The 13,094-nt window shown below is 52.4% G+C and overlaps 1 protein-coding gene across 1 annotated transcript in view; it reads left to right on the top strand.

The window, feature by feature from the left end:
• MACF1 (microtubule actin crosslinking factor 1) overlaps positions 1–13,094 on the top strand; it is a 136,260-nt gene that overhangs the window by 53,784 nt on the left and 69,382 nt on the right. Inside the window, exons 25-36 of the mRNA XM_084496861.1 lie at positions 150–319; positions 585–763; positions 958–1,096; positions 1,584–1,777; positions 1,946–2,108; positions 2,411–2,494; positions 2,693–2,800; positions 3,435–3,533; positions 3,734–3,889; positions 4,119–4,207; positions 4,659–4,794; positions 7,810–13,056. Coding sequence (XP_084352987.1) covers positions 150–319; positions 585–763; positions 958–1,096; positions 1,584–1,777; positions 1,946–2,108; positions 2,411–2,494; positions 2,693–2,800; positions 3,435–3,533; positions 3,734–3,889; positions 4,119–4,207; positions 4,659–4,794; positions 7,810–13,056 — 6,764 coding nt within the window. The remainder of the gene's footprint in view (positions 1–149; positions 320–584; positions 764–957; positions 1,097–1,583; positions 1,778–1,945; positions 2,109–2,410; positions 2,495–2,692; positions 2,801–3,434; positions 3,534–3,733; positions 3,890–4,118; positions 4,208–4,658; positions 4,795–7,809; positions 13,057–13,094) is intronic.

Genomic DNA, 13,094 nt, shown 5'->3' with positions numbered 1-13,094 from the left:
GGCAGTGTTAGAATGAGTTGACTTGATTTGCTTCATTTTCCACCTGAGCTGAGACCCCCAGCACCTTAGTGCTGTGCGTGGCTCCGGGGCTCCAGGAAGGAACCAAGCGGGGCTGAGAGCTGCTCTTTTGCTTTGTCTGTGATGTGCAGAAGACAAGGACGAGACTGTTGCCAGGACGTATCTCTCCGAGCTCAAGAACATCCGTCTGCGCCTGGAGGAGTGCGAGCAGCGACTCGTGAGCCGCATCCAGTCCCCCAGCAGCACCCGAGCAGACGGTGACAGCATCCAGGAGAACACCCTCCGCATCGCCGAGCAGGAGGTCAGTGCTGCTGAGAGCCACGGAGGGGAGGAAGCTGCCGGCTGCTGCTCGTGGCTTGTGCCTGGGCTGGCTTCAACTTCCCTGTGCTGAATGTGTGGGCAGTGGGTGCCTGCCTCTGTGTGTTTGAGGGGATCTTGCACAGAAAGCACGCAGGAAATCAGGCGGGCTTCCTGCTTGATTTCATCCCCATTCCCTTCATCAGGACAATCCTGCTTTTCTCTGCCTGCTTGGGTGCCCATTTCACGTTCGTTCCTTCCTTCCACAGCGCGTGCAGGAGGATCTGCAGAAGCTCAAATCCGACCTGCGGTATGTTTCTGAGAGGTGTTACAGCTTCCTCGACAAAGCTCCTGCCGGGTCCAGCACGCCGCATTTGCGTTCTGAACTCGACTTGGTGGTGAACAAGATGGAGCAGATGTACGGGCTGTCTTCCATCTACCTGGACAAGTGAGTTGGGACCTGCCTCTCTTCGTGGGTACCTTTTTGTGTCTGACTGCTCCAAACCCTTCTGCTGTTCCTCTAACCCAACAACTTGTGTTGAGCGCCATCAGTCTGCGGCAGGTGGTGCAAACAGCCTCACCGCCAAGAGGATCTCTGCCAAATTTGGGGTGTCAATGTGCCGTCTCTCTCTGATTTGCCAGGTTGAAGACGGTTGATGTCATTATTCGTAGCACCCAAGGAGCAGAGTCTCTGGTCAAAGGCTTTGAGGTCAAGCTGAGCCAGGAGGAGGCTGTCCCGGCTGACCTGACAGCCATTCAGTCCCACAGAACTGCCCTACAGGTTGGTGTTGTTCACTTCAAAGGCTGCAGGGAGAAACCAGCCAGCGCTTTGGTGTTTGCCAAGCAGGGTCCTTCCCTTTCTGTGCTGAATTTATGTTGCATGCTGTTTTTCTTGCCCAAAATAGCTGCCAGGAAGGTTTTGTCCTCCTTATGTGATCCCCTATTGTTCTGTAAAGGTAAAGGAGCTGCTCTGGCCTTGTGCTCTCACTTGTAGGGCACAAGCTAATACATACGAACGTCTTGGCAGCTACATGTCCTCTGCTCTAAGACAGGGGCTGATGATCCAATCTGACTTGCTCCTAGCTGGCAGCATGCTCCCTTCCATTTGGCATCTCCTAAGTCTGTAATCGGCTTGTTCTTTGCAGCTTTCTCAGGCTTTTCAGGCTTTTTAAGCAGAGAATCTCTGATTTAATGGCAGCCTTAGGGGAAGCCGTGTGTTGTGTTTTCCCTGAAGTTAAACTCAAGCTGTCTCTTGCTGTTTTTTGAAGCAATGGCTTGGGGAAGTGAAGGACAAGAGCTCCGTGTTCTCCGTGCTGAAGGAGGAGATGGCAAAGGCAAAGGCAGTTGGGGAGCAGCTGTACCAGCTGAGGCAGGAGCGCAGCATCGACCTCGAGCGCTTTCAGGAGAAGGAAAGCCAGCTGTGGGATCGCTGGCAGAGAGTCTGCACCCAGATTGAGACCCGGTGAGAAACCTGCCTCCGTTTGCAGAATTGCTTTCATGCTGCAGCTGAGAGCTTCAACCAGCTGCTTTGCCGTGATACTTTTCCAGCTGGGAGTCCCAGTGGGGACTGGGATATCCCTACAGCCTATGGCAGGTCTTCATCCTCCTCTTGTCCTGATTTTCCTTTCAGCCACACGGAGCTAGAAAGCATCCAGGAGGTGCTGAGCGATTACCGGCAGTGCCACAGCGCCCTAATCCAGTGGATCGAGGAGATCACCATCCAGCAGGAGCTGATGAAACCTGGGCAGGCAGAGGACAGCCGGGTGCTGTCGGAGCAGCTGAGCCAGCAAACGGTGAGACAGGAGCTTGAGATGTCTTGACAGCGTGGTCACTGCAGTGACTGTGTCTCTTTTTTTCAACCTGTAAGCTTGAAAACATGAATGCTTTAAGGCACGTGAAATGGGGTGGGGAAGAGAATGTAGACCTGAGCTGTCTGAGAAGCAGAGAAGCTGCTTAACTTGGTGTGGAAAGGGGCCTTGCATTAAAAAAAAATGGAGACTATAAGGCTTCACCAAAAAGGACAGGGACTGAAATCCAGCACATTTCACCTGCGGCAATCATCTTGACAACCATTTTGCTTTGGATTTTGTTGAAGGCTTTGGCTGCAGAAATTGAGAAAAATCAAGCCAAACTGGACCAGTGTCAGAAGTTCTCCCAGCAATACTCGGCTGCTGTCAAGGTATGGGCCCTTCCTAAACCTAGGGCACAGCTGTCTGGGTAGAAACAGCCCCGGGACAGTTTGCATCTTGCATGCTCTTAACTTTGGGCACGAGCAGAGATCCAACTGCAGGCAAACTAGCAGGAATTAGAGATCCAAGAGTGCAGTATGAAAGAGATGACTGCAACATCTTTCTCTCCACCCTGGTTTCCTCCGCAGGACTATGAGTTGCAGCTCATGACTTACCGAGCGTTTGTGGAGTCGCAGCAGAAGTCCCCCATGAAACGTCGGCGCATGCTCTCATCCTCAGATGCCATCACGCAGGAGGTGGGAACACGTCTGCACCCCTCACGAGGGGTGGTGGTGTGGGGGGGGCTCCTCTACTCTGAGCAAATCGCCAAGCAGCCTCTGTGAAATGAGCTCCTTTCTGCTGAACTCTCTGTATAAATAAAGTTTCCACCCTCGCTGTTTTTTCCAATAGCCAGAGAGGATGGCTTAGTGCTCTAAGCACCAGGTATGAAATACCTAGACTCCTGGGAACCCCTGGGTCAAATCCAGCAGGGTCAGCTCAGCCCTTCGGCCCGGCGAGGTAAATAACCAGAGCGCCATGCAGCATTACTGTGTGTGCATCTTTGGGATGAGCCCTTTAGAGACTGAGCTCCTGTCTGCTCCATGTGGATTTTAAAGATCCCAGTGGCCCTCTTTGTAAGAGTTGAGCACCCGCCCCAGTGTCCGTGACCGGAGTCTTCCCTTCGCTCCAGTGTTGTGCAGCATGCCGTGTGTGGCCACATCCCTCCCCTCCAGAGTTGCTGCATTTCAGTGGTGCTATACTGGGTCTGCGAGGGGCCTGGGGATCTTCCCAAGGGAGAGATGGTGCATCCATGTCGCGTACTGTACGGTGCGTTGCACTGATTCACTGGTTGTGACTGATGCATCCTGTTTCTCCATCTCTCCCTTGCAGTTCATGGATTTGCGGACTCGCTATACAGCTCTGGTGACACTAACCACGCAGCACGTGAAGTACATCAGCGATGCTCTGCGGCGCCTGGAGGAAGAGGAGGTAAGGGGATTGTACGGAACTGAACTCCATTCCAATCGTCCAGGCTCGTTTCCTGGCACCCCAAGGATGCTGCTTGGCTTCTCTGACATCCGCCCTCAGCTTTTCAGTTCCACATTTAGGTTGTGTTGCTCCTGAGAACCTCTGTGCCTCTGGACAGCTGGGACCCCCTCAACATGGTTGTCTTTCTCTTCTGTTTGCAGAAAGTAGTGGAGGAAGAGAAGCAGGAGCATGTGGACAAGGTGAAAGAGCTCCTGGGCTGGGCCTCGGGCTTGAGGCAGAGCGTGCAAGGCAGGACGGCTGCTGCCAGGAGCAGCAGAGAGCTGGGCGACATCGAGAAGTCCATCTCAGAGCAGCAGGTAAACACAGGGCCTTCTCTGTCCATCTCTGACCAATGCATGTTACATGTGCCTGTCCTTGTTGTATCACGGCGTTATTCTGCTTCCAGGAGAGCTTTCCTGTATCTCTAATGACCAGAAGCCCTGAGGCTTCCTATGGAATGCTTTGTGAGGGCAATGTGAGGCTGTTTGTTTAACTTTAACTCTTTTTTCCACAGCTGAATTAAGCTTCCTTCTGCTTTTTCAACAGGCCCTCAATGAGGAGCTGGCTGCAAAGAAGGAGCAGGTCTCTGAGGCCATCAAAACTTCACAAATCTTCCTGGCGAAGCACAGCCACAAGTGAGTGCAGCCTGAGGAGGGAGGGAGGCAGGGGGAGCAGAGGGGGGAGCTGAGGTACCTCGAGGTGGGTGCTGGTGGGCTGCTGTCCTCAAAGCCCAGTGCCTGATTGCCATTGAAAACAGTGACCAGCTGCACAGGAAAGTGGCCATTTTTCTCATCTGCAACAACTATGAGCTATGAAATCTGTTTATTCTGTTGAGACAATACTAATCCACTTTAGTAGTGAACCAACCCCGAATATTTGGGGATTTGGTCATTATCATGCAGGTCAGTCTCTGCCGAGCACAATTACTGTCCCTCATTTTCACTGTGCCAGGCAAAAAGTAGGGCAGTGTGAAGAGGAGGCTCATTGTGGGTTTGGCCTTTTCCTTCATGAGAAAACCTCGTTCATTCTACAGAGCTGGGAGATGGTTTGTCTAACTTCCCTGAGAGTTTTTCCTTTCCCTTGCAGGCTTTCCCATCAGGAGAAGGAACAGATTTCTGCTCAGATCGCTGCCCTGAAGGACACCTACCAGGCGCTCTGCAGCGACTCCACGGAGCAGCTCCAGCAGCTCCAGAGCCAGCTGGCTCAGGAGGCAGAGCACAAGGTACTGGTCCCCGCTCGGCCCAGTGGCCGCATGGCACAGGGCTCTCCTCAGGGTGTGAGCACAGTTGTGCTCGGTTGTGTGTCTCATGGCCACCAGCCACTCCTGCCCATCAGCTTTCTTACTTGCATGTGGTTGCCTCCCATCTCTTCTGTCCATGAGCTGAAGTGGCTGGGCTGGGCTGGCCACTGGTGGCCGAGCAGGAGCTGTTGACCTCCTGTTGCAGGTCCCTGTGAGGGAGCTGTCCTTTGCGATGCTTTCAGTCAGAGCTGTGAAAATTTTGGCTTGCTCACGTGGTGGGCAAAGAGGAAAATGGAGTTCTGTCCTGAAAGTTGTGCCCTTGCCAAGCCTGTCTCCTCCAGTAATGCCCGTGTGGTGTTTAACCAGGGCGGGCTGGGGCTCGCAGGCGGCCCGCATGCAGGAGGCACACGGAGGTGGGTTTCTGCAGAAGCACGTTCACCTCCATGGCCTCACACATCTCAGGGCCTGGCGAGGGATTTGTTTGGGTTGTGCCTGTATGAAGTTGCCCTCCAAGTGGAAGGGGACTGCGTTGTCCCACCAGGCCCCCAGCAAACACGGGACCTGCGCTGCCCCCAGCTGGGCCCGCTGGGCCCCAGTGCTCCTGCCAGTCCCGTGGGGTAGGGGGGCTCCAGGCGCGTCCTTACTGCCTCTGTGCTGGTGTGAGCTGTCCTCAGTCGTTCACAGATATACATGTACGTGTTATATAAGTGTATATACATGTGTCGATGGATATATTTGTGTGTTTGCTTGCTGGCTCCCTGTACTCTGAAGCAACGGCCTACTTAGATCTGGACATGGTGCGGGTTTGGGCTGCTGGGTCCGTGAGTGAAGCCCTGCTCTAGCAGATCAGGGGAAGATGGGGATAGGGCTGCTTATCCGAGATCTGTATCTCCAGCTTTCACTTACGAATACAGCATCTCCCTTTTGAATTGGGCTTCCCAACACATTTTGGCTGTCTCCATGCAAGTCCTGTTAGCTGCTGTCTGGCAGAGTGAGCCCACCGTGCCGCTGCCCCACACAGCAAACCTGCTCCAGGCAGTGGTGGTGGCTCAGCCATCGGCTTCAACACCTCTGCCACTGCTGCAGCTGAGAGAAGCCTGCCAGTGGAAAGGACACTGTTCCCTTTCCCTTTTCCTCCCTCCCGGGCAGGAAAACGACCTTGGTGTGCAAGCCTTCTCCTGGGGCCATTTCCCTGCAGCAGGAGCGTGCTGTGGGGCTCAGGTCAGAACAGTTTTCACTCACGCTCTCGACAAAGCCCAGGAAAAGAAACAAGATGGCACTGGGGCTCTGCCATAGATCCTTGGCCCATTTATGAGATTGTTATGTGGCTGTTGTGTGGTACAGTTGCTTCATTGTACAGGGAGCATGAAGGACTCTTAACATTTGCTTGCTGGAAACATCCAATTGTCAAGACAGAGGTTATAAAAGTAAAAAAGAAAAAAAAAAAAAAGCAAAGCAGAACGCGCTAAATTGAGCATGATGTGTCCCTGTACAGTTTGTGTTTCACGTCAACTGTTTTTAAGATTAACTGACATCCTTGCTTACAAGTTTAACTAACCCTCCGGGACTTAAACAAAACACACAAAGTGAAAGAGGACGACCTGTGTGTGGGGTTCTTTTTGCAAACAAAACAGTCGCATGCTGGACGCTAACACCAAGCTTTACACTGTGTGTGATACGGCTGAACTGCTCCATAAGGCTCTGTCTTTAACTGCTCAAGGCACACCCTGCAACTCTGGTAAGTAAAAGCCTTTTACTCCCCTCTCTCCCATCTCCTCCTTTATCATCCTCTTTCTCCTCTTCTTCTCTGTCTTTCAATGGCTTGTTCATTTCCAAACACGCATGTCAGAGTCTGGTGATGCTGGTGGGAGCTTGGTGTTTCCCAGCAGACCCACCCAGCCTCCGTGGCTGGGGGAGCTGCACGCAGCGTGGTGGAGGTGGCATCCTCTGCCGTGCCACTGCTCCAAGGCACCCGCCTGCCTGGGCTGTCAGACTTCTTGTTACCAACATCTGAGTTCCCTGGGATCCAGATTCACTCCTCCCTGTCCCAACAGAAATATTTTAGTGCTTGGGCCAACTTTACACCTAAACCGTGCAACTGGGAGAAATCCAAAGGTCCAGAGCGCTCTTACTCTGTGTCGTTATCTGAATTCTTCCCCTCCCCGTGGGGGTGCCAGAAGGAAAAGGCCCAGAAATACCAAAGTTAGGTGGTCTGTTCCCAGTCTGTCACTGTCTCCATGCTGGGAGCAACAACTTCTTATATTTCTTCCCTTGCCCTAAAGAGCACGGCTGCCTCCAGGTGCCGGAGCAGTTGGATGTGCTTGAGGAGTTGCTGTGCATGTCAGGGCAGTGCCCATGCTCTTGTGCTTGGCTGGTTGTGGTGCTGGGGAGCTCCTCCATGGCACGAGACCCCCGGTGTTCCCTGGGCATCCTTCATTAAAGAGCAGGATTTAAGCATGGCAGGAATCAGGGTGGAAACTGCACTGGGAGAGCTTCCTGGATACCCTGAAGTGATGTCCTTGTTTTTTTTTTTTTGTTTTTTTTTGTTTTTTTTTTTTTTCTCTTCTGTTAGTACAAAGTGGGATTCCTGTTGTCTTTATTTTTTTTTTAAATGGAGTCGTTGGACAGTTTTGGTGTGTTTGTCGGTTTCCTTCCCTGTTTCTCTGTGGAGCATTAGGAACACGTCTGGGTGTTGCTGCTTGCTGTTTTACTGCATTACTGGTGGTGGATGTTGGAAGCATTTGGGTGCTGCCCTTGGTGATGGACTCGCTGTGCATCAAAATTCACTGGCAACCTGAAAGCTAGCAAATGCACCAATTTGTGTGCTGCAATGCCTTTGGAGTTGCATTTTGAACACTTTGGGACTTGCTTTCTAGCCTGTTTGGGGTTTTGAAACTTTTTTTTTTTTTAAACTGGTACCTCCCTAGAACTCATGCAATCCAAGCACTGGAAATGTTTGATTTTGGTTTGATTCTTTTCCTTCTCTTTCTGTTCTAGGGCAGCGGAGCAGTGGCGGGAGTGATCGATCTTGGCACAGTAGAAATATTCCCTGTCTTTGGTGCCATGCAGAGAGGTCTGATAGATCAGGATACTGGCCTTGTCCTCTTAGAGGCCCAGGTTATCACATCTGACTTGGATGTTCCGGAGACCAGTGAAAAACTCTCCCTGAAGGAAGGTCTGGCAAGAAACATCATTGATCTCAGGACATTCCAGGTGCTGCAGGAATTGAAGGATGCTCTCCAGCAGGTGGATGAAGTCCGACGTGAAGGGAGGCAGCTCCTACCTGTTGCTGCTGCAATAGAAGAGGGGAGGATTAGTGAGAGCATTGGGCTAAAGATTCTTGAGGTTGAACTCGTCACTGGAGGCTTTAAAACCCCTCAGGGCAGAATCAGCATGGAGACAGCTCTACAAGAAAGGCTCCTTACCCCACAGCTTTATTCCAGACTGCTGTCTCACCTGGAATGTGGCAAGGATTTGATTGACCCCAACACTGCAGAGAAAATCAGTCTGCCAGAGCTCATGCACCGATGCATCATCCACCAAGAGACTGGACTGAGGCTGCTCCCAGTCAAGCAGCTGGCGGGTGGGATGGTGAGCTTGAAATCGGGCAGAAAAGTCAGCATCTTCCGTGCCGTCCAGGAAGGGCTAATAGACAGACAGGTAACAGTGAGGTTGCTGGAAGCCCAGCTCTTTGCTGGTGGCATCGTTGACCCCAGGACAGGGCACAGGCTGACTGTGGACGAGGCTGTGAGACATAATTTAATTGACCAGGATTTGGCATGCACACTTCTAATCCGGCAGCTCCAGACAGGTGGCATCATTGATACAGTCACAGGAGAGAGACTGACCATTGACGAAGCTGTAAGGAAAGAGTTGGTAGCACCAAGGATTGCATTGGTGGTCCTGGAATCCCTCTGGTCCTTCATGGGGCTCCTGTGGCCAGAGACGGGAGAGATCATCCCAGTTGCAGATGCTTTAGAGCAAGGAATTCTGTCCACAGAGCTGGTTTACAAGATTCTCAGCAAGAGGCAACTCATTAAGGCTGTCTTTATACCAGAAACCACAGAGGTGTTGTCCTGGAGGAAAGCAGTTGACCATGGCATCTTAGAGAGAGATGTGGCGAAGAAGCTGAAATCAACAGTCATACCTGATGTCATGGCCAGCGTGCAGCTCGCTGGTTCTCCAAGCAGAAGCAGGAATGGCCAGAGCTCCTCTGGAAAGAGTCCCACAGGTCACAAAGAGCAAAGTGACCCTCTGCTAAGGAGCGACGACGAAAGGCTGATGTTCCACTTGATGACCCACAGCTACATCAACATCCACGATGGCCAGAAGCTGCTCTTGGTAGATGGAGAGTTGAACAATCTCGCTAAAGCCCTCATCCAAACCCAAGAGAATGGATCCTACGAACATGTGTTGGAAGGGAGTGAAAGCTTTGAGGAGACAAAGGCAAATGCAGCTCTTGAAAGAGAGCCTTGCAACGGTTTGGCTTTGCAGCAGCTTGAGTTTCAATTTGCTCCTTCAAAAGAGCAAAGCGAAAAGGTCCTGCCACCCAGAACTGCTTTGGAGAACGGAGAGGTGGTGATGGGACCTGGAAGCCTCCCATTGGAGGGTGCAGAAGATATCCTGCTTGTGGAGGAGCAAGGGCAGATTTACACTGAACAGGCTACCTTCCAAAGTGAGACTGAATCCAAACTTGGTAGAGAGCAAATCGCTTCTACAAGCAAGGACAAACATCAGGTGAAATCTGTGCCAGAACATCCCAGTGATTCTGGTAGTGGATTCAGAGAAACGGAAGAAATGACGATTGAGACAGAAGAGTCCAAGCCTATTATAGTAGGTGGAGTGGAAAATATCAGAGATCAGAAGAGGACTTTGGAAATTGGGGCAGGTGATGTGAAAAGCGAAAGCCACATGTTGGTGGGTATTTCTGAAAGTACAGAGAGACTGGAAATAATGGCAGAGAGGTCTCAGGATGAGGAGGAACCTGAATTAAAGGTGGAAGACGTTAGAGAGATTTATTTGCTAAAAGAGGAAATAATACAGAATGGCACGGTGGGAGGAGAGGAGATTGTGCTCCTTAGAACCGGACAGGCTGAGCAAACGGAGAGGCACGCTGAAAGCATTGAAGGTGTATTGAAAGTGGAAGAAGGAGAGAGGAAAGAAGTGGCGGGTGCTGAGTGTGTTGATGACACATCCCTGCCAGCCCCTACAGAGCAGGATGAGGAGGACACTTTGGAAATGTTGCTAACACAGCTCCAAAGTGGTGGCATAATCCATGAGCAGACAGGAAAGACTCTTCTTCTAAACGAAGCGGTGGCCTGTGGAGTGGTGCCTGGCCACACGGCAGTGAAACTGATGGAGAAGATGAAGATGTTCAGTGGCTTCTTCGACTCACAGACATGTGAATCATTAACCACCGAGGACGTCATTGAAGAAGGTTTAATGGATGAGAAGCTTCTCCAGAAGGTTCTCGCATCTGACAAAGCCATAAGCGGTGTTCTTGACCCAGGCAATAACTTTGTCTACTCTATCAAGGATGCTGCCGCAGTTGGCCTCCTGGACAAGGAGACGGCAATGAGGATCTTGGAAGGGCAGGTGGTTACTGGAGGGATTGTTGACTTGAAACGTGGCAAAAAAATATCAGTCACGTTGGCTTCAAATCTTGGCCTCATAGAGCCAACTAGTCAGAAAGAGCTGGTCAAGCTGGAGAAGGCTTCCAAAGGGAAAAGCACTGATGAGGCAACCAGGCAGAAGCTCATTAGCTTGCAGGCTGAAACCAGTGGAATTGTGGATCCCAAAACCAAGCATCCTTTGACTGTTGCGCAGTCTGTGGAAAAAGGGCTCCTTGAAAAGGAAAAAGCATTTGAGCTCTTGACCAAGCAGATTGCAGACGGAGGAATAATTCATCACGTGTCTGGAATGAGGCTTTCAGTAAATGACGCGATGAAGCACGATTTGATCAATCAAGATTTATGTAATGAACTCACAAAGGCTGAGAGCGTGTGCCTGCATGAATACGTTCATCCAGTAACGAAGGAGAAGGTGCCCTTGCCCCAGGCAGTAGCAGTAGGGCTTGTTAGTCTAGACTTCCAGAGAAAAGTGCAAGAAATCCAGGCCGGGGGTGGAAGCATCCTCGATCCTGTTTCTGGTCAGAGACTGGCGCTCTGCCAGGCGGTGAAGGAGGGCTTGCTGCCCAGGCAGGTTGTGGAGAAAGTCCTGGCGTCTCCAGAAGTGAAACAAGGCATTGTAGATCCTGAGAACTGCATGCTCGTGCCCTACTCGGAGTTCATAAAGAAGTGTAAAATTGACATCGAATCCGGCCAGAGGTATTTGGAGGTCCATCCCTTCAGAGCCATCAAGGATGAGGTGACGGGGGGCAAGCTGACGTGTGCCCAGGCGGTGAAGCTGGGGAAGGTGGACCCCCTGCCCACGCTGCGGCTGCTGCAGGCTCAGGCCGACAGCGGGGGGTTTGTGGAGGGCACCGTCAGCGAGAGGCTCTCCCTGAAGGCTGCTGTGGAGCAGGGGCTGCTGGATGAGGAAATGGCCAAAGTCATCGCGACCAGCCAGATGAGGGGCGGAGGAATTGTCGATGCTAGCAGTGGAAAAAGACTGACTGTGAAGGAAGCTGTTGAAAAAGGCCTGATTAGCCAAAAATTAGCTGCCGCTCTTCGAGACTCACAGATATCCGAAGACAGATATGGTTCTGAGGTCCTCAAAGCAGATAAACCCCGCCTTTCCCAGGAAAAAATGGAAAAAACACCTCCAAAAGAGGAAGGTGTTGTCCTCCCTAGCAGTGCTGCAGGGAAGCCCGGTGGTGCTGAGCACAAGGCCAGGTCTGAAGCTGTGAGCTGCGGCCTGGCTGGGGACACAGCCGCTGCTCCTGCCACGTCCCCGGTGATGCCAAGGAAAGGAAAACCAGAACTGCTTCCTCAAGAAGCTCCAGGGGATGGTGTCACACATCAGCGAGAACAAAAGGTTGAAGTGGCTCCAGAACAGCCCTTAGTATTAGGCACAGCACCTCTCTCTGAAGGGACAGCAGCGATAAAGGCTACAGGGAAGGGGGTTGCAAAAAGCAGCTCCCGTGTGAGAGTGGCCTTGGGGCAGGAATCGAGGGGGGAAGCAGCCGATAAGGGGACGGGGAAAGTGGAAGGGCTGGGGATTGAGGAACAGCGGTCGTTCCTTGGCACAGAGGTGCTTCACGGTGCTGAGGGCGGCACGGAGAGGAGCAGGGAGGGGGATCTTAGTGCAAGGGGGGTTGTGGCAGGGGAAGGTGCAGTGAGGGGGCAGCAGGCAGCAGGCCTGGCTCAGGCAGTACAGGCAGCCCCGAGGAAAGCTGTTTCTGTGAGTGACGGGAAGGAAGAGCTGGGTCCTACAACGTCCAGAGAACCCCCCGAGACTGGTGTCCCTCTGAGGCCAGCAGGAGATGAGCTTGCAGATGGAAGAGCTGTCAGGCACCCTGTAGGAGAAGCCCCAAGACTGGATGCAGAAGCAGATCAAGAAGAAGTAGGTGAAACTGAGCGAAAACCTACCCAGAAACAGAAAAGCAAGAAAAAGAAAACAAAGCAGAGTGGTGTCCCAGCGGACAGTGCTCAGCCAGAGAAATCTTCCGTGGAAAAGCTGTCCCTTCCTGCTCCAGTAGCCAAAGAAATTCCAGGGAAGGAGGGGGACTTTGTCTCAAGTGCTCCAGAACCAAAACTTGACAGAGCCACCAAGGTTACTGTGAGGTTGGCGAAAGATGCAGCCAAGCAAAAGCAGATGGAGAGCAGCAGAGATGACAAAGAGAAGCCAATTTCTGAGAAAGATGAAGCAATCCTCCCAGGGGACCAGGAGCTCCCAGTTCTCCCAGAACAAGGGGAAGCTCCAGCGGTGACAGAAGGTCAGAGCAGAAAGAGGCACGATCTCTCTGTGCCACTTGAAATGGAGGAGAGGAAGACCCAGGAAAACGCTGAGGTGGGAACCAGCAGTGAGGTGCTCACCACAGCCCCGGCAGCAGGAGAAAAATCAGATGAGTTAATCATCAGGGAGGAACCCGGAGAAGTTCAGGAAACCTCTGCAACCCTGGAGCTTGGAGAAGGCACCCCACAGGAGCAACCAGCGGAGCCCAGCGCAGGCCGAGCCGGTGCCCCCGAAGCGCCCCAGGAGAAGCCCCGGCAGCCAGGACCTGGCGACCGGGGCCTGCTCCTACCCGTGATCGTGGAGGGGGAGCTGCTGGAGACCTCGACAGAGTCTGCGAGACCAGCCCAGGTGGGTGACTGCTTTCTGCTGTTTCAGCATTTTTACGT

The sequence above is a fragment of the Aythya ferina genome (genome assembly GCF_964211825.1).
Source record: "Aythya ferina genome assembly, chromosome: 24".
Lineage (NCBI taxonomy): Eukaryota > Metazoa > Chordata > Aves > Anseriformes > Anatidae > Aythya > Aythya ferina.
This window is presented reverse-complemented; position numbering and strand designations above follow the sequence as displayed.